The sequence below is a fragment of the Cebus imitator genome, unplaced genomic scaffold (assembly GCF_001604975.1).
Source record: "Cebus imitator isolate Cc_AM_T3 unplaced genomic scaffold, Cebus_imitator-1.0 Scaffold4, whole genome shotgun sequence".
Lineage (NCBI taxonomy): Eukaryota > Metazoa > Chordata > Mammalia > Primates > Cebidae > Cebus > Cebus imitator.
Window position 1 is genome coordinate 7,736,714 of NW_016107319.1, and position 20,489 is coordinate 7,757,202.

General features: G+C 38.6%; 1 protein-coding gene across 8 annotated transcripts in view; it reads right to left on the reverse strand.

Moving 5' to 3' along the window:
- INPP4B (inositol polyphosphate-4-phosphatase type II B) overlaps positions 1-20,489 on the reverse strand; it is an 840,435-nt gene that overhangs the window by 277,427 nt on the left and 542,519 nt on the right. For all 8 annotated transcript variants that reach the window (XM_017532667.1, XM_037740455.1, XM_017532659.2 and 5 more), the window contains one exon: positions 7,912-7,962. In XM_017532667.1, the coding sequence (XP_017388156.1) occupies positions 7,912-7,962 (51 nt within the window). The remainder of the gene's footprint in view (positions 1-7,911; positions 7,963-20,489) is intronic.

Here is a 20,489-nt window from a genome sequence, read left to right on the forward strand (position 1 = left end):
AGAGAGAGAGAGAGAGAAAAGAAAAGACAAAACAAGGAAATACAACTAACTCAGTTCTAAAGTTTGAGATACCCACATATTGTTAAAGGTAAATCCAATTAATTGACTTAAAACCCAAAGAGGTAGTTTAGAAACAAAGTTAGCAAAGTCTGAAAATTCTGAGACTAAATTATTAGGTGAGAAACATTCAGCAAAAAACAGAAGATTTGTGGAAACAAGTTCTGATGATAGGTCCATGAGTGATGAAGTAGAATGAATCAAGACAGGGAAGGAAGTTTGTGAGCTGCATCAACAAAGTTTGCAGAAATTAGGGTGACTTTTCAGCCAGGGTCAGAGAGGTCCTAAGAGACCCCCCTGAACAAAAGCATTTATGCCACCTCATCAGAGATGCCTTCTAGGACATGCCCATATAAAAGCACACTTCCCTCCCACATACACACTCCACTATTCTCTATTCATGTTATATTTTTCTCTATTGGCACTTAATGACCACTTGACATATATATTTGTTTATTTTGCACCCCTCCAAAAAATAATTGAGAATTGAAGCTCTACGAGGAGCTTTCTTTCGTTTGCTGATACACCGCCACTGTGTACCACACAGTAGGTATCTGGTAAATACTTACTGATGAATGAATGAATGAAGGAAGGAATGAATGAAAGAAAGAAAGAGAGAAAGAACAAACAAATGACATAGACACTAGCCTTCAAGTAGTTTAATCTAATAGATATAGGAAAAAAGCTACTTTTGCAGCTATTTATAAACTGTAATTCACTGAAATGTGGAAACTCAAAACAATTTTATAGTATGCAGATTGTATACTGCTATAGTGAATTTTATTTTAACATTTTGCATTTTAAAGAGATGTCTATCTCTCTTTCTCTTTCACTGATAACCATAGTTTTTAACTTCAATTCCTACTCATTATTCACACTCAAAGAAAAGTTTTAAGCAATCATAAATTTCATGACACCTCCAAATTGTAAATTATTTTCTATTAGGCTTTTAAGATTTTGCAGGTATGGGTGGTTTTAGAATTGATAAAGCTGGCTGCAAATGTCATGATTTCATTGCAGTCTTTTTGGCAATAAATGTAGCAAACAGCCCACATTGGAATGTAGCAGCTAGAGACAGGTGGAATTGCTATTTTCAGTCATAAACTATGGACTCACCATAAGGCACAGCTGCAAGTAAAATTTATGACCACAGGCCACCGAATGTTTCTCCTGTTCACTAGACCAGGAGCTCCTGTGGAAACAGGACCTTGGCTTGTCTATCTTCTAGCTGAGCCCAGTGTCTGGAACAGAGGGCTGCACTGTGAGCACAAACAGTGTGCCAAGAACAATGCCCATGAGTCAGGATTATCCATTACAACTGTTGGCCACTTGCTTGATCTCAAAAGATAATGAGAGTGCTCACAAATAATACAATCTGTTAAAAATCAATCTGGATAATGATAGCATCATACCATTACATTCGGAAAACTTGTCAAACAAGAGGAGGTATAATTTAGGTACAAATGTTATCCTTTTTTTTTAATCCTAAAAATAACTGTATGTCAGGACTGCATGTTGTATAAACTGCATTAATACAATTTTTAAAAATGTGAAGACATTGTAATTGTTTTATACTGCAGCAACAAACAATGGGATTGCCTACACATTTACTTCTGAGTGGGTTTCTTATTTGTTTCCTTCACCTCAGCATAAATAAAACTAGGATGCTCCCACCCCCAAAGTTAGAAAATAAATCTTTATATGAATAATCTCTGAACACGCTGTAGAAGAATGAATGAGAGTCTTCTCTAAAGCACATGATGCTAAGGTAAAAGAATAATTTAATAGAAAGCTACTGTATCTTTACTATCACTGGCATTATAATCATAGAATTTAAGATAATTTATTTAATTTTTAAATATTTTAAATATAATTCAAGGGTCAATGTTTTCTGTATCTCCTTTGGTGCTGTTTCTATCAGGGGAAAATAGACAAAAAAGGAAAAGCTTCACTAGAGTTGGAGTTCAGAGGTCTGAAGTGTGACCTTAAATCAGTTATTCTGTCCAAAAATGAAAATCTGGACAATGAAATGACTTATTCCAGTCCCCAGGCTCATCATCTACTGCTAAGCATTGTGAGTTCTTATTTCCCTGTCTTCTCACTTATGAAGTCTGTGGTCTTAAATTGTGCCACTACTCCAGGCCTTAGTCACTGAAATAAATGCATATGATAACTTTACCTTTCTCATAGTTATTGCTATGAGAAGTAAAGTAATCCAGGCAAAGAAAGCCTCCAGTACATTGCCAGGAAAATAAAAAGTTTACCACAAATATAACTATGCATAGTGATTAAGATCATATAACCAGAAGTCAGATGCCTTAAAAGTATCTAATGACCCCCTTAACTAGTTTTGGGGAAAGGCAGTGTTTTTTAAGAAGTCTATTAAAAATGCCTGCAATACAAAAAGAAAAACGTATGTTTAAAAATAAAAATTAGATTTGGGGGAATATAAATTAGAAGAAATTTTAGAAAAAAAATGAAAAAGGAAGAAACAAAGGCCCTAAGGTCCTATATAGTTATTAATATTGAGAAAATCTTATCTATGATCCCTTATGGCTGTAAATTGTATTCGATTACATAAAATGTTTAAAGGACCTTAAGGATTGTTAAGCCCTGCTAGTCTGGAGGTGAAGGAACTGGGGCCTCTAAGAGTAAACTAGCTTATACATGTCACAGAACTAGTTAATATGCAGAAGCCAAGTTGGAACCCAGGTGTCTTGCTTCTCTGTCAAGCATGCTTTCATTCCCACCATGCTGTGCCTCATTTCTAGGACTGGTAGCAATTCCCTTTCCTTCTGGCAAACTCTCTGCTTGCACAACATGCAGCTCTAACCTCTCTTGCCTGCTCATGACAACACAACCCTCACAGTTATTCTGGTCCGAGAACCCCAAAGCAGATGATGATTAAATTGCTTGCTGCATTATTTCAATCACTCTTACCTGGCTGGAGAGTAACGTCAAACAGGGTGAAAAAAAAGTGGGGCATCTGTCAGAATCCCAGGGAGTGTCCACATGAACAGTGTATCCCACCAATACCTGCAGCCACTCTAGGCAAGTCACAGATATCGAGACTGCTCACTAGGATTTGACACTTCCATGCAGCAGTCCTCAGAGGCTCCCCAGTCACATTTAAGGGGGTCAAAGAAGGTACAACCCCATACATATGGCCACAGCTGGCCGTACCTCCATCACTCATGTTCTTCTGGCAAAGCCTTTATTCAAAGCACAGGTTTTCTTTATATTACAATTTGCATGGACCTCCTCAAATTTATTCAACTACTGTCCAGAGCTGTGCTACCCATTGGGTAGCCACTAGCTTTAGCACATAAAATGTGGCTACTCCAAGTTGAGATGTACCCTAAGTATAAAATACACACTGAATTTAGAACACCTAGTATGAAAAAAGGAACATGATTATATAATTGTTTGTATTGATTAGATTTTGGAATAATATTTTGCATATATTGGGTTAAATGAAATACATTAAAAATTAATTCATCCTGTTTCTTTTTACTTTTTAAAAGCACAGCTGCTAGAAAATTTAAAATTACATATTTGGCATGCATTTTCTGACACACATTATATCCATTGAACAGTGCTGGTTTAGAGGTTAAATGAATATATCAAAAATATTTTAACCCATCCTCATAAAACTATATATAGAAACCATGGTGTAAGTTTTAAAAGGTCTTTGAAAAGCTGAAGTTGGTACCATAAGGCTGATACACAACATCTGTTACACAGAACTTACAGGCAGGTCTTTTCATATTTTCATAGCCCAAGTACTTTTTTTTTTAACTGTCAACCATAACAGATATGGTTACATTATTTCCTACCCCACAGGAAGAGAAAAAGACGAAATGAACTATTAACATTGAAAAAATACATCAGAAAGAAAAAATAATTGGGAAGAAATCTACTAAAAGTTGATGAATGGCCCAAAGGAAACATTTAAAAGCATTTTAACGTAAAGGCATTTATTACAGAATTTTATCTTTACTTGTGAATATACCTCAAAAGATCTAAGAGCACATATTAGTATTTGTTTGACTAAACCATCAAGAAAATACTTGAGTACATCCAGTAAATTCTGTTTGAGAAAGTAAAGAAACACACCTAACATATTTGAAAGGTTTGCAATAAAAAATCTAAGCTCTTTTTAAAAAAATTCAAGTACTTGAAGAGCAGAGCCTTTGTATGTTGTAATGACAGGGCCATTACAGGCTCTGTGTCCTTGGCCAAGAGCTTAAACTCTCAGACCTGTTCTGCAGCAACCAAGGAAATATTTTGAGGATTCACTGATGAGATGTATATTAACAGGTGGTACTTCATAGGTGGGCAACATATGTTAGCTTCTCTCTCTAAAATAACATGTAATCTGAGAGTGTTAGGAAGCCAAGGCATGCTGACTTGTTCCTTGTTAAACTTATTCCTGTTATGCTCAAAACTTAGTTCTGAAGTCAAACTTGCCATTTTGAGTTCTGATGGGTCACAAAAGGTGTTAGATTTTTACTATGTTATTGCAGTCATTTCTAGAATCCCCCACCCATTTATTTCTGGTGATTCTAAATATACATAAAATGGTTGGCAAAATAAAATCATGGTACACTCTTTGATTTATTCAATACATATATCATATATTTGCTAGCTTCCGAACACAAAGCCAGGAGTATTAGGAAGACTTGCTGTCATGGAGTACATGGAGCAGGAGCGTGGAGGCATAACTAATTGCCTACCTAACACCCTTTCTGCCCATTCTTCACTAACAGCACCTCAATTTTGTTTAAATGAGAATTGTACCCAGATTCTCTTCTAGCTAAGGGCCTCGGTCTTCCCAATACTAAGTAAGTGACAGTATACAAAATGAAATTTCCCAGGAAGTTACTGTTTTCCAGAATTGAGGGAACAGGCCAACTGAGTTTTTCGCCCTTCATTCTTCATTCAACCCAGAATGTGATACCGGGGATACCATGGCCAGACTGTGCACTTTTCTAAGAAAGAGGGAGCAGGAAGATGGATGGAGTCATTACTTGAAGTCACTTTTGAGTAGCTGAAGCCCTGGAAATTTTTCCCAAGATTTTTATAAGATGAGAAAAGCAAACCTATTAATTACTTTCAAGCCACAATTTGTCAGGTTACTTACCGCAGGATGCCTTCCTAATTGCTAAAATAGGAATGTCACAGGATACCAGTTGAGATTTCTCTTTTAGTTCAGGAATCATAGATGAGTTTTGTCAAATATGAGGACACAATATAATAAATGTACCCCATTGTATGGTCACATAGCTTTCAGTGTTTGAGGCCAGCAACCTGATTAAAATGCTTGATGAGGAGCCAGTGTAGAGATACTGGTCTATAAGTAGCTATAATACGGCCAGTCAGTATAAAGGTAGGGCTAGAAGAGAGAAGAGGTCAGCATTTAGAAAGGTGTCTGATTTTGGAGATGTGGCTAATATCTCTCTTAATCATCCCCCAGGAAAACACCTTTATCCTCAAAGCTGAAGTTAAGAGGGTCTGGTATCAAAAATCACTTATAAAGCCTAGAGGTGTCTAAACCATGTTTACCTCCACTGAGGACTGATTGATTGTCTCTCCTTGAGTATGATTGACTTTGATCCAGTACCTGATGCTGCTTGGGGCTTGTAGAAAGGTTCAGCAGAGAGATGGCTGAGCCAAGAGAATAAACACACAATGGAAGAGCCTGTTTATCTTCTATGTGGGACAGCAAATATATGTGAGTTTCATGTATTTGGACAGCACAGAAAGTGGCTGACCTGGAGCCATGTGCTTGAATAGCAGATCTCACAACAAAAGGGTGTGGAGTGAGGGTGGGCAGTGGAGGAGTTGCCCCAGAGCCAGGTCCCCCATGGTAGGGAATTATGCTATGGGGAGAACCAGACAAGGTCCCCAGGAATATCTACACCTGTGCCCATCAGGAGAGCCAGCATTTCAATATCTGCCACAGAGGACTCTAACAGGCAGCCATTGCCTGAGAAACATCAAGTCTAGCAGTAAGGAAATCTCACCCTCACCAGGGTCAAACCAAGAATAAACTTCCATCTCTCCACTCCTTCTTCTTGGCTATCACAGCTGAGGAATGAAAAGAAGAACTGGCAGGACACGTGTGGGACTCACATTAGGCTTCCTCCCCACTGCTCTTTGCTAGAGGTATGGAAAGCCTAGCCTGTAGCTGAAAATGGTGGGAGGAAGTAGAAGAAAATAAAATGAGAAGAGAGATGCAAGGTTTAAAATAACTAAGATGTATTCCCAAGAACCTGAGTGAGAGAAAAAATCAGGAGAAATCTACATGATTAGCCCAAAATATCATTAAGTCTTCAAGCAAGGGAGATTCAACACAAGAGCAGTGGTAGAGTGGGGTCCAGGTGGGCAGAGATGACAGGAGAAAAAATTAAACCAGCTAAGTAGCTTCCTTGAACCTTGATAAATAAATGGAACACCTTGATAAAATAATGTATTAACTATAATAATAGTTGTTTAAACCATCTCACATTTTATGAAGCAGTGTCACAGGTGTGATGAGAGCGTGTGTTAAGGATGGAGGGTCTAGTTGGAAGGAGGGGCCCAGCGTGGTAGTAGTGGAAGCATGTGAGCTGGGCCCTGAGCTGTGGGAGGCAGCCCTCAACTCCACCCCTGTGGGGTGCAGCAGCCCAGGCTAACAGAGGCACATGTGCCTGATGTGTGGAGGCCTGAGGCTGGGGAGAATTTCTGAACCCACTGGAGGAATTAAATGAAGGTTTGTGCCGTCAGCACAGAGATTGGTGGTGGAAGTGAGTAGCATAAGAGGTTGAAGGGACAGGCAGAAAAAGTGCAAGGATTCCCTCAAGTCAAAGCAGTTACTTCACCAGTCCCCAGGAAGAGATGAGAGGCTTGGGTTAGACACGAGAGAGAGCAAGACACTGCCCTTTTCCCTCTCCTTCACTAACAGCTGCAGATATAACTGACATTCTACTCAGTCGAGTCAAACTTTGGTGTATAGTTTTGGAGTGCTTCCTTGGCAGGAGGTTTGAACAAGTGGCTGTGTTCCATGAGAAAATGAATGATTCCTAGTATAGCGCTCTACACACTGACTGGAAGAAGGTTGTCAAGTGCCTGCAGGATTTCAGGGTATGTCATATAGCTCTTCCAGTTGGCTCAGCCCCAGAGCTTCTCAAACCTAATTTACTTCTATATTTTTTCCTCCTCTCTGAACACACAGATCTCAGGGATTCAGCCTGTGGGGCTCTATCTTTTAGGAGCTGCCAGTGCCTACTCTAGCCTTGTCTAAGCAGAAAGCACCCAGTACTCTCTTTCTCTTCTAACTTCTGAATGCTGGAGAGGCAACAGTTCAGTGCAACAAGAAAACCTCAGCAGGATTTTCCAACACTGGGCTGAACAGCGGTGGCTGCCTCTCTTTTGACCTTCATTACAGTGTTTAAGTGGCAGAAAACAGAAAATATCACAATCCTATGGCTGGTTCTCTTCCTCTTTGCTGAAGGGGTGGAGATCACATCTGTAATTTCCCTAGCCTCCTGTTGGTCCAAGAATGTTGGCTCTGAATTACAGTTCAACTACCTGCAGGGCAAAGTCTAGGCTCATCTCTAGCCAGCTGAACTAATTATGAATTCTCTTGAGGATGATTTTCAGGACACACACACACAAAGAAAAAAAAAGAATTTCATTTTTTGCATTCATATTTGCAATTCAGCAAATATGTGACAGTGCCTCCTCAAGTGGCCACACCCTGTTAATGTAATTTCACTTTATTGTCAGTTTCCGGGCGTGAGGCCAGAGAAAATCCAAATGATTAATTTAGAAGTGATGTGTGTTCATTTTGGAAACATAAGAAAGACTTACCCCAACTTCTGGCGGAGGATCCTTATGTTCTGGTAGGACGCTGGTTCGAACCTATGGAGAAAAACATTTTCTATAAGACTCTGGAGTGGAAACTAGAGCAGAAGCCTCACATAGATGCTGGGTTTCAATTTCCTTCATCTTGCCTCAATTCAGACTCTGTGGTTAATCATTAATGAAGTCACCTGTGTACAACACCCATGGCAGCACAATGAAATTGCGCTGTTACAGTTCCTGAACTTCCTGACTTTCCAACTGGACAGAGCTGCCTAGATCCTTGTCCTATCTCCTCTTTAATACAGAGATATATGGGATTTAGGCAGATCTCTTTAATCTCCTAAAAAGGCAATCTTCATTCAACATTCAAGGGAAAGGAAAGAGCTGGTATAAAGAAAGCAATTCCACGCATGCACAATGAATGTTCCCAACACGAAGAAATGATAAATGTTTGAAATTATGGTTATGCTAATTACTGTGATCTGATCACAATACATTATATGTATTGCAATGTCACTATGTACTTCATAAGTCAATGTCATTTTTTTAATTAAAATATTATTCTCTGAGTAAGTGCCCACACTCACATTTCTTATAGGGAATCTTTCCCGCTTGAGAATTCTGAACAGATACCATCATCTGAATTTACCGGAACAGCAATTCCCAATTGTGGGAGAGGGGATTATGTAAGATGACCAGTCATCTAAGCAAGCTTTCCAAAAGTGTGTTCTAGCTGAAACACTAACTCTTTATATAATAAAGAGATATGCATCTCCTGAGAGGTGATTTGTAGTCCTGCCTGTACATTAGAATCGCCGAGGACCCTTTCAAACCCTTGGTGCTCCCGCCTGCCCACAGATATTCTGCTTCTAATGTACAGCTACTGATTCTATGGCTCTCTTAAGAAAACACGTTTCAAATGAAAAAAAAAAAAAAAAGAAAAATCATGATTACCTTTCTCACTTCAGAAAAAGATAGTGAAAGTGTGAAAAACCAAAAAACTTTTTTCTAGTATATATATCTAGCATATGTAAAAAACTTATATCTAGTATATATATAAAAAACTTAATTTGAAATAAAGATGAATTAAACAAGTTAAATGAATACAAAGCAATATACAGGCACATCCTGTTTCCTTGGGGAGAAGGGAAATTGGAGGGGAAGAATCAGGGAGCAACATCCTAAAACACTTAAAGGATCAACATTTTAGGGTAACATTTTAACAAAATCCCTTTAATCATACTTGTCTTGAAATCCCTTAAGTCTTGACATACCTTACCATACCAGGTCAATCCTCCCAGTTTGAAGGGATGCTTCTAATATCCCTAATAATGTCAAAGACTTGAATCGGCTCCTCATGGCCTGCTAATCTTTAACACAATTGCTAATTCCTTGAAAAAAGCTGCAAGCTATAATAAAATGTGTGTCTGAACTTCTAGCTTAATATATTGTTTCTTTATGACAGATCCAGCACTATTGCTTGCACGATTTGTCAGTCATTATAACTCAAAATTGTTCACTCAAGCATAAATAAATGATGGAGATCACAATGGAGTAAACACAATTTGTAGAACACACTCAACTCTTCAACTCAGGACTGCATGACAGAGCACTCACTGGCTAAGAGCATTTGCAGTTCGGTAGCTGCATTAACATTTTTTTGGCCCAGATGTACCATTCAGCCTCATTAACTGAAAGTCATCAGCTGGCCTCAAAGGATGAGAAAACTATATATTACAAATAGTGTGCTGTGGACGACAATGGTGTGTGGGTATTATATATATAGTATGTACAAATATGGTTTCTCTATCTCTGTGTGTATACGTATAGTTTATTATACTACATACACATGTATATAGTATAAAGCACTATACATTTAATGAATATTCATATAACATGCACCATATAATGCACATATGTGTACATATATACATTAATTGTTTAAAAAATTGACAGTTGAATAACATTTTCCAAAGATACACACTTGAATTTACAAATAAAAAAAAGAGAAAAAGTCAGAAATTGCTAAGAGGGTCAACATACATAGAATTTTATCAAGTATTTGATTTGGGTCATACATTTCAATATAAAACTATGTGATTTAATGTTGGATAAAGGTAGAAAATTTTTGACAGTTCCTGCAACGGTCCATTAAACTCCTATATTTTAATAATTTTATAAGTAGAATATGCATTTCTTATAATTATCAATAAACTACAGAAGAAAAAGATTCCTTATCTTCTTATATATGTGTGTGTATATGTGTGTGTGTGTGTATTTTATATTCTTTAACCCATTACTGATGTTATGGTACATAGGTATATCAGTGATGCTTTTCTTATATAAAATATACCCTTCATTACAGCGAACACAAGTTAGGTAGCAAGCACCGGATTTGCCAGTGAATAACGTCCCAGTGTTTCTTGTTGAGACTTCAGAGTCTAGCGAGTGGGACATGTGTGAACAAGTTAGTACAATGCAATAAGTGCTTTAATGGAAATATGGGCATTTTCTTGTGGGCATTTAGAATGAAGAATATTTCATCCTGTGAGTTTCAGGAGAGGTTTCCGAAAAGAGGTTGTCTGGGTTTTGAAGGATGAGTAGGAGTTTTAGGCAAGGAAGGATATAATAAAACAAGCAAAGTTTTACGTAATAAGCATGTGTCATAGAGTTGTAAGAATTCAGGGGGTAGGGTGCGAGATTTGAAACATGGCAGATTACGTGGGCCAGTAGTAAACTGCCAAAACCACAGAGTAGCCCCCGGATCTTATCAGGCTCAGCCTAGCTGAGAGAATTGACATGAAAATAGAAAACGACTGGCAGCTTCAAAGCAGATTACATGCTTATGATGAACATTTAAATATTATGTTGGCAGAAGTAGAAGAAACATCAGTAATGGGATAAAGAATATAAAATATATATACATTTTATGTGTGTGTGTGTGTGTGTGTGTGTGTGTGTGTGTATATATATATATATATGAAGATAAGGAATCTTTTCCTTCTATAGTTGATAATTATAATAAATATGTATTCTACCTATAAAATAAAATGTAGGCGTTTAATGGACCGTGTTGCAGAAATTGTCAAAATTGGCCACTATAAAAATTGATGATCAAACATATGAAGAGATATGTAAGTCAACAAAACTGAGTATTTCAATGCTTTTTATACAGAGAGATGGTGTTGTCCTGGTTGTCCCTACAGCGGAGGTTGGCTGACACAAAGAATTTGTGCTGTATGAAAAATAGAGACTTTGTACAATTGCCTCTTTAAATCTACAAAGCATTTCAAAGAGAAACCTGCATACATTTTGGTATTAAGAAATAATTCTGAGGATTTTTCTACTCTTGAAATTAACTAATTTGCAGATAACTCACACTTTCTTAAGCTAAAAGGCATTTTTTCCTCTAACTCTTCCAATACATATAATCACCAAGAGGCAAAAACAAAAACAAAAATGAACAAACAAACAAAACATCAGAGCTCAGTTGTGTTCAGGAAATAGTAAGTATTCTGTCCATGCTATTGAGGCCCTGCAGGAGACGGCTGGAGTTACATATATTTGGGGAATTGGTTGGGGCCATTTACTGTAGAGGGCTGTTTGCCATGTTATAGAAGTGGAGTTTTATTCCACTGAATTATTCCAGGCAATAGGAAATCAGGGAAGGCATTGAATAGTGGAGCGGCATGATCAGAGCCCTTGACACATCCCAACTCTTCCTGAGCCACCTTGGGAAAGTTACCAAACCTCTTCATGCCAGTTGCCTTTCAGCCTTTGTGTCAGTTATTTAACATGGAGTGAATAATAGAGTTGGTTTTATTCTCTCTTTTTCAGCACTGCAAACAGTATCTGACCCAGAGAGAGAAGAAAGTGCGTGAGAAAGAAAGGAAGGGGGGAAGAGAGAAAATGAAGAGAAAAGAGGGGAGGAAAGAAAGGAGAAAAGAAAGAAGGAAGGGAAGGCAGAGAAAGGAAGGGAGGAGGATCATGAGACAGAGAGGAAGGGAGAGAGGGAGGAATATGTCACTGAAAAATACTGAGCCCCGGACAGATTTAGATGAGACCTCTTGGTGAGAAACGGATCAGGCAAAGGCTGTCACTGTAGCATTTGGAATATTCCAGTTCACCGACAATGTCATGCCTCCTGAGAATTGCAAGCTTTCCTTAGGAATTCATTTTCCCTTTTTTGGTCTTATCAGCCGTTCTTCTTTCTATTTTTCTTCACTATTCCCCTCCCTGTCCCTTCCTGGAACATAAGAATGTCTTCCTGACTACAAATTTAAAACATTCTTACAGCTTCCTTTTGTCTAGACTTTTATGATGTTAAATAAAGCAAGGCAGACCAATTAATGGTAGTGATCATGTTGAAAATCATGTTACCTATTCCATCTTGAATATTTCTTAAGGTTCATCTAAAACAAATTTCCTTCTCTATCAAACACAGAAGTTCAAAAATTAAACTAAAACTATCTCCAAAACCAAACAAAACCAGGTAGCATATAGAGTGTTATTCTCACTCTTTCATGTAATTTCTAGAGACTTCACAAATCTGAATTGTTCCCAAGCTAGAGGCTGCTTTGGCTACCAATGCAGCAGTTCAACATAGGAATTTAATGCTCAAATCCATGCAAGAGAAACTCCTCAGACTGGTCAACCTTGTTACAATGAGTATGGGCACTGCTGCCCTGAGGGTGGGAGGAGGGGAAGGACTGCTCCATTTCTTGTTGGTGAGTAGTTGAAAATCAGGCAGTGGGGCTGCATGAAATGCTAGGAGTCTGCTGGAGATCCAGATCCAGAGAAAGAGAAGGTCATGCCATCCTAAATCTGCACACTAGGCTGGCAGAACCTGGACCTGGTGCAAGTGTATCTGCTCATTGTAGGTGAGGAAGAAGCATCCTCCCTCTGGACAGTCTCAGCTGGCAGGCAGAGGGAAAGACATTGGCTATAGCGGAAGAACACCTCTGGGCAGAGAGAGAGCCCAGATCCTCTTCTAGAAAACTGTCACATCTGGAAATGTCACTGATAATGAATGTGTCTCATTTCTTAAAAAAAAAAAAAAGTTATTCTAATTTTCTATGTATCTCAAATTAGAATACCTCATCACATTTACTTGTTCAACTTGGGAGGAGACACGTAAGTAACTTAATAATCAAACATTAAGGTTGGGCGCAGAGGCTCAAGCCTGTAATCCCAGCACATTGGGAGGCCGAGGTAGGTGGATCATGAGGTCAGGAGATTGAGACCAGCATGGCCAACACGGTGAAACCCCGTCTCTTACTAAAAAATACAAAAATTAGCCAGGCATGATGGCATGTGCCTGTAGTCCCAGCTACTCAGGAGGCTGAGGCAGAAGAATCACTTGAACCTGGGAGGCGGAGGTTGCAGTGAGCCGAGATCCTGCCACTGCACTCCAGCCTGGGTGACAGAATGAGACTCTGTCTCAAAAACAAACAAAAAAACAAAACGAAACAGCCAAACATTAAAATTTGACTATGACAGAAATGTTCTGCCCCGCTTCACAGTATAAATTTTCTGGAAGGAAGCTGCTCAACCAGGATTCCATATCCTAGGAACCCTTGCACCCAGGTGCAGCCATGTAGCTGGTTCTCACCAATGAAATGTACATGCAAGTGATGTTTGCTGTATCCAAGCTGGATTTTGCAAAAGTTAATATAGTACACCCTCTCCACTATCTCATTCTTCTTCCAGTGACCATACAGAGGAGTCTAGTCTTTACGTGGTGGCTGAGCTGCACCTGAGTCCCAAAATTACATGAAAGAAAGCCATCAGCCAACCATCACTACTGGAAGTAGACTGCTAAATGATTGTGTTAGTTTTCTACTGGTGTGTAACAAATTACCACAAACTAAGCTGCTTAAAAACAACATCCATTTATTTGTTCACAGTTCTATAGGTTAGAAGTCCAGGCACGATATGGCTGGATTCTCCACTCAAGTCTCACAAGGATAAAATCAAGATGTCAGCTGGCTGTGTCCTCATTTAGAGGCTTCACTGGAGAAAGATGTGCTTCAAAGCTCCCTCAGGCTATTTTCAGAATTTAGTTTCTTGCAACTCTTGAACTGTGGTCCTCATTTTCCTGATGGCTGTTCACAGGAGGCTGCTTTAAACTCCTGGGACCACACACCAGCAGCCCTTGCCATGCTCCCTCCTCCTCCAAATGCAGCAACAGAGAATCTTCTCAGTGTCAAATCTTTCACAAACTTCTGCTTTTAGAACGAACTCACTCTCTTTTAAAGGATTACATGATTAGGTCAGGCTCTCCTCAGATGATCTTTCAACTGGGCTATATAATACGACCTAATCATGAGAGTAGATGCTATCATATCACAACATTGAAGATTATACAGTGATGTACACCATGGAATGGTAATTTTGGAAACCATCTTAGAATTCCATCTACCACAATAATCAAGAAATAAACATCCATTGTGCTAAGACACTAAAATGTGGGTGTTTACATTTGTTTTGACAGCCACAATAATTTAGACCTTCCTTTAAAAAACTAGTGTGTGTGTGTGTGTGTGTGTGTGTGTGTGTGTGTGTAATTGCACTTTAGGTTCTGGGATACATGTGCAGAACATGCAGGATTGTTGCATAGGTACATACATGGTAATGTGGTTTGCTGCCTTCATCCCCCGTCACCCACATCTGGCATTTCTCCCCATGTTATCCCTCCCCAAGCTCCCTACCCTCCACTGTCCCTCCTCGATTCCCCCACAACAGGCCCCAGGGTGTGATGCTCCCCTCCCTGTGTCCATGTGTTCTCACTGTTCAACACCCACCTATGAGTGAGAACATGTGGTGTTTGATTTTCTGGTTTTGTGTCAGTTTGCTGAGAATGATGGTTTCCAGATTCATCCATTTCCCTGAAAAGGACATGAGCTCATTGTTTTTTTATGGCTGCATAGTATTCCATGGTATATATGTGTCACATGTTCCTTGTCCAGTCTATCATCAATGGGCATTTGGGTTGGTTCCAGGTCTTTGCTATTGTAAACAGTACAATGAACATATGTGTGCATGTGTCTTTATAACAGAATGATTTATAATCCTTTGGATATATACCCAGTAATGGGATTGCTGGATCAAATGTTCTATTTCTAGGTCCTTGAGGAATCGCCACATTGTCTTACACAATGGTTGAACTAATTTACACTCCAATCAACAGTGTAAAAGTGTTTCTATTTCTCCACATCCTCTCCAGCATCTGTTAGACCTCCCTTTAAGAAACAATTACTAGGTTTTGAAGGAACATGTGGTGTTTTATTACATGGATAATTTCTTTAGTGGTAATTTCTGAGATTTCGGTGCACCCATCACCCAAGCAGTGTATGCTATACCCAAGGTGTAGCCTTTAATCCCTCACCCCACTCCCATCCTTCCGCAAGTCCTCAAAATCTATTGCATTATTTTTATGCCTTTGTATCCTCACAGATTCGCTCTCATTATAAGTGAGAGCATATGATTTTTGGTTTTCCATTCCTGAGTTACTCACTTAGAATAATGGTCTGCACCTCCATCCAGGTTGCTGTGAGTGCCAATATTTCATTTCTTTTTATGGCTGAGTAGTATTCCATGGTGTCTCTCTCCCTCTCTCTCTCTCTCTCTCTCTCTCTATATATATATATATATATATATATACACACACCACATTTTCTTTCTCTACTCATTGATTGATGGGCATTTGGGCTGGTTCCATATTTTTGCAATTGCAAATTGTGCAGCATATAAATATGCATATCTAAGTATCTTTTTCATATAATGACTTCTTTTTCTCTGGTTAGATGCCCAGTAGTGGGATTGCTGGATCAAATGGTAGATCTACTTTTAGTTCGTTAAGAAGCCTCTGCACTGTTTTCCATAGTGGTTGTACCAGTTTACATTCCCAACAGCAGTGTAAAAGTGTTCCCTTTGACCACATCCACACCAACATCTATTTTTTATCTTCTTGTTTTTTAATTATGGCCATTTTTGAAGGAGTAAGGTGATATCACATTGTAGTTTTGATTTGCATTTTCCTGATTGTGATGTTGAGCATTTTTTCACATGCTTGTTGTCCATTTATGTATGTTCTTTTAAGAATTGTCTATTCATGTCCTTAACCCACTTTTTTTGGAAATTGTTTTTTTTCTTGCTGCTCTGTTTTAGTTCCTTGTAGAGTCTGGATATTATACTTTTGTCATAGTTTTCAAAGATTTTCTCCTACTCTGTGAGTTTTCTGTTTACTCTGCTGATTATTTCTTTTGCTGTGAAGAAGCTTTTTGGTTCAATTAAATCCCATCTATTTATCTTTGTTTTTGTTGCATTTGCTTTTGGGCTCTTGGTCATGAATTATTTGCCTAAGTTAATGTCCAGAAGGGTTATTCTGATGTTATCTTCTATAATTTTTATGATTTCATGTCCTAGATTTAAGTATTTGATACTTCCTGAATCGATTTTTGTAGATCAGAGATGAGGATCCAGTTTCATTCCTTTACACATGGCTTGCCAATTGTCCCAGCACCATTTGTTGAATACAGTGTTCTTTCCCAACTTTTTGTTTCCCTACTTTTGCTTGCTTTGTTGAAGATCAGGTGGCTGTAAGTATTTGACTTTATTTCTGAGTTCTCTATTCTGTTCCATGGGTCTATGTGCCTATTTTTATATCAGTACCATGCTGTTTTTGTGGCTATAGCCTTATAGTATAGTTTGAAGTTGGATAAGGTAATGCCTCCAGATTTGTTCTAATAAAATTTTGGATTTATTTAGTGTATGGTTATGAGGAAATAAAGCAAAGTAGCTAACACTAAATCTTCATTTACTATTTTAAGGCCAGCAAACATGTATCAAGCACATATTGTGATTCAGCCACTAGTGTAAGCACTGGCAATCTCAGAGAGTAAGAGATTAAGAAAAAAGGTATATTTTATCCATACAAAATAACAATGTCATGGTAGGAGTCAGACATCTAATAATAATTGCTAAGAATCTTCAGTTTTCAAAAATCAGCTAGTCTTAGATAATGGTTTTCCAGTTGTTTGATTTTTATTTTGCATGGAGAAAATGATGCATGTACAAACCTAAATGATTTAGACCACAGAATCTTAGATATGGAAGGAATCTCTCAGTTAACAACAACAACAAAAAAAGGTAGCCCATCTATACAATATGAAAATTATATCTAAAATATTCCTGGGAAGTACATTTAACATTTCTTCAATATTTGGAATTTCTAGCTTACTATTTCACAAATCAGTATTATAAAGGTAGTGTTATAAACTCACATGCCCAAAGGCTCCAGCTAGGTTAAATTAATGAAAGGAGTGGGCTGGGTGTTTGAGACAATAGGAACTGGAGAGGACTCTGGCAAAATGGAATCACATTTCCAGTCTACAAGGAGTGACAACGACTCAGCTTCAAAGGATTGAAAAAATTCCAAAAATATTTCTTCAAATATCTACAATGGGTAAATATTAATTCTTTTGAAAGTGGGCTATTACTACAACTTGCTGAGTTTTGCCAGAAACATAGTTTGTAAATAAGGTGAGTGGGCCAAAGCAAGCCCACTACTATTTTAGTAAAATTTTTTTAATGTGCCATCCTAAAACAGTTGTTATTAACCTTGACAACATAGTAGAATTGCCTGTAACAAACTTTTGGTTTTGTGTTTCTTTTTAATGCCAATTCACAGGTCACACCCCTGAATAATTAAATCAGAATGTCCAAGGGAAGGACCCAAGCATCAGTATTTTTAAGGCGTACTCTCCACTTGATTCTAATGTGCAGCCAAAGGTAAAGTTAATAGCTATTGCTATAAAATAAATGAGATTACTTTTTGGCAAGAATGAGCCTCACAAACTAGCTTTAAGTTCTGTGAGGAGTCTTAAAAACATATTGTGCCATGTTCAAGCCATCAAATACAATTCCCTTTGAGAAGGACACACAAACAAATTTAACAGAATCTCAGAGCTGGAAGGCTCTTAGAAATTTTTAGAGAAGGCTCCTTAAATTTTAGTGTGCATACTCATCACCTGCTAGTCAACAGCTGGTCAAGAGGATGGCCTCCAGACCATCCCCTAGAAGTCTATTAGAAATGCAGGATCTCAGGCTTACCCCAGACATGTGAATTACAGTGTTCATTTTAGTAAGGTTCCCCATTCATTCATATGTACATTAATGTTTGAGAAGCTCTGGTTTGGAAAATGCTTATGGGTGAAATGGGTTATAGTGATAACAGTAGATCTTCATTGCACTTAAACATGCCTGAAATAAGAAATGAGGTTTATTATTCTGGTTATGAAGATCTTTTTTTTTTTAATGTCAAGCAACTGTAAAAGCTCCAGATGACATCTTCCAGCAGACAGGTGGCCCCTTTTTATGTGAGGCAAATGGCAGGTGGAGTGAGGGGTAGGGATTCACTCTTCAATCAAGTCAGAGATTGATCTGGGACAGAGCTGGGCTGGAATTGTTGGTACAATTCAGTGTCATTGGCTGAAATGTGTTTCTCCAACATTCATATACTGATGCCCTAATTCCGAAGTAGCTCAGAATGTGATTATTTGAGAGAGAACCTTTAAAGAAGTAATTAATTGAAAATGAGATCCATGAGACAGGGTGCTAATCCAATGTAACCGATGTCTTCGTAAGAAGAAGAAATACTAGAAAAGCTTATGCCCAGAAGAAAGACCATGAAAAGAGGCAGCAAGAGGGCAGCTGCCTGCAATCCAATGAAAGAGGCTTTGCAGAAGCCAATCTTGCCAGCATCTTGATCTTGGATTTCCACACTCCAGAGCTGTGAGAAAACACATTTTTCTTGTGTAAGCTACCAGTCTGTGGTATTTGTTATAGGTGGCCCTAGCCAACTAAGACCCTCAGGCTACCTGTGCTGTCTGGTATGACCCTCTGTGATTTTCAACCAACAGCCTGACTGGCGTTTGCTTCTCAGTCCTGAAAAAGTGGAGATTGTAAGATAATCCTCCATACTTCTTTAGCATTACACAGCCTCAGAATCTGACAAAAGTCTTTAGGGACCAGCCATGAGTTTGAGTCTCCTTTGGTCTCCAAATCTGTCATTTCAACTATGCATGAAAACCAGAATCTCTACTGAGTGCTATGCCTGCCAGCTGCCACCTTCTGTTTGGCAAAACCTTGATACTCAGACTTCTAGCCACAAGGAGACTCTGTGAATGCCTCCAGGCGAAAAATGGCTTTTTAGTTTCTCACTGTCAACTCAGCACTCCCTCTAGGGCATCTCTTGCCTGTCGTCAGTTTCTCTCTCTGGTTTCCTAAGCACTGTGAAACTATAGGAACGTTCACCCTGCTTTTAATAAGCCTTTGACCTGCTTCTTTAGCCTCCTGCATTGTGTCAGAATTCACCAAGTCTCTTCTGAGAAAAAAAATGTCCGCTTACTTGAGGCCCCTGAAGTCTCCATTTCTCACGTCATCCAACACAACTGCTGTAAACTTTGATGATCTCTCTTTCTCCAAGCAGCAGCAGTGGCAACAGCAGCTCTCTGTCTAGGAAATGGCCTGTTTCTCCGCCTACTCTCAGAGTCAGCAAACACACTAGACAAAAATCATGGCTCCTGATAGCTCAACGTTAAAATGTCCTCTTTGTTCTGGAAATTTGGTCTCTCTAGTTGTTTTTGCTTTGATAGCTTAACGGTGGTTTAAAACATGTGACTTTTGCAATCAGCCTAGCTTCTTTTCTAGGTGTTGCCAGAAGGAGCCCTGCTTGTCCCGCCACATCCTACCCAAACTGAACTCCATAATATCCAGAAAAGTTATTGGTAAGCTAAGAAATCTTCCAGACATGGTCCAAGGATGAAAAATCATATTCAACAGAGTATGGTTACATGTGATTTGGAGAGGGAAAAATGTCATTTAAATATTGGTCTGTCTATTGAGTTATGTCTTTGACAAACTGTTTACAAATGCATAACTCCAGGTGGTTCTTTTGGTAAAAAGAGCTTACCCTGAAGCCTAAACACCATCCCAGTTAACCAATTTGGATAAACAATAATTTTTGAGTGGGATATGCTATCTCGGGTTTTACTCACTAAATGTGACCATCTTTCTAATATCAAAGCACACTCTACCAAATTTACGTACACTTGACAGACTTCCACGCCAAAAAGAAATACTAGTTGAGACAAATATAAGCACTCTTTTGGTTTGGATGCTCCAATCTTAGATGTTTTCCAGTTCTCTAAAGCAGTGATGTTCACCCCACAGCTCCTAGTCACATGAGTTCTCTTTATGTTTACTTGGTGGCTCTTTAAAACTTCTAATTTCTCTATATGAATGTGCCATTATACTAATTCTACCAGTCATACAGGACTCATGTAGTTCTTTAGGTTAATAGTGACTGCAAGTGTGGTCCCAGAGTCATATAACTCTGAGTATCTCTGCCATTACCCACATTTTATTCCACTTCCCTTTCCAACTATGACAGAGATCTATTACAAGCAGGTGAAAGAAAGAATACTAAACTGCAACAATATCTATAGACATTGGCTTCTTTTATCAGAGAATCACTTGAAGATACAGGTGCTGCTGAAAATAAGAGGTGCTAAGAATGAGGT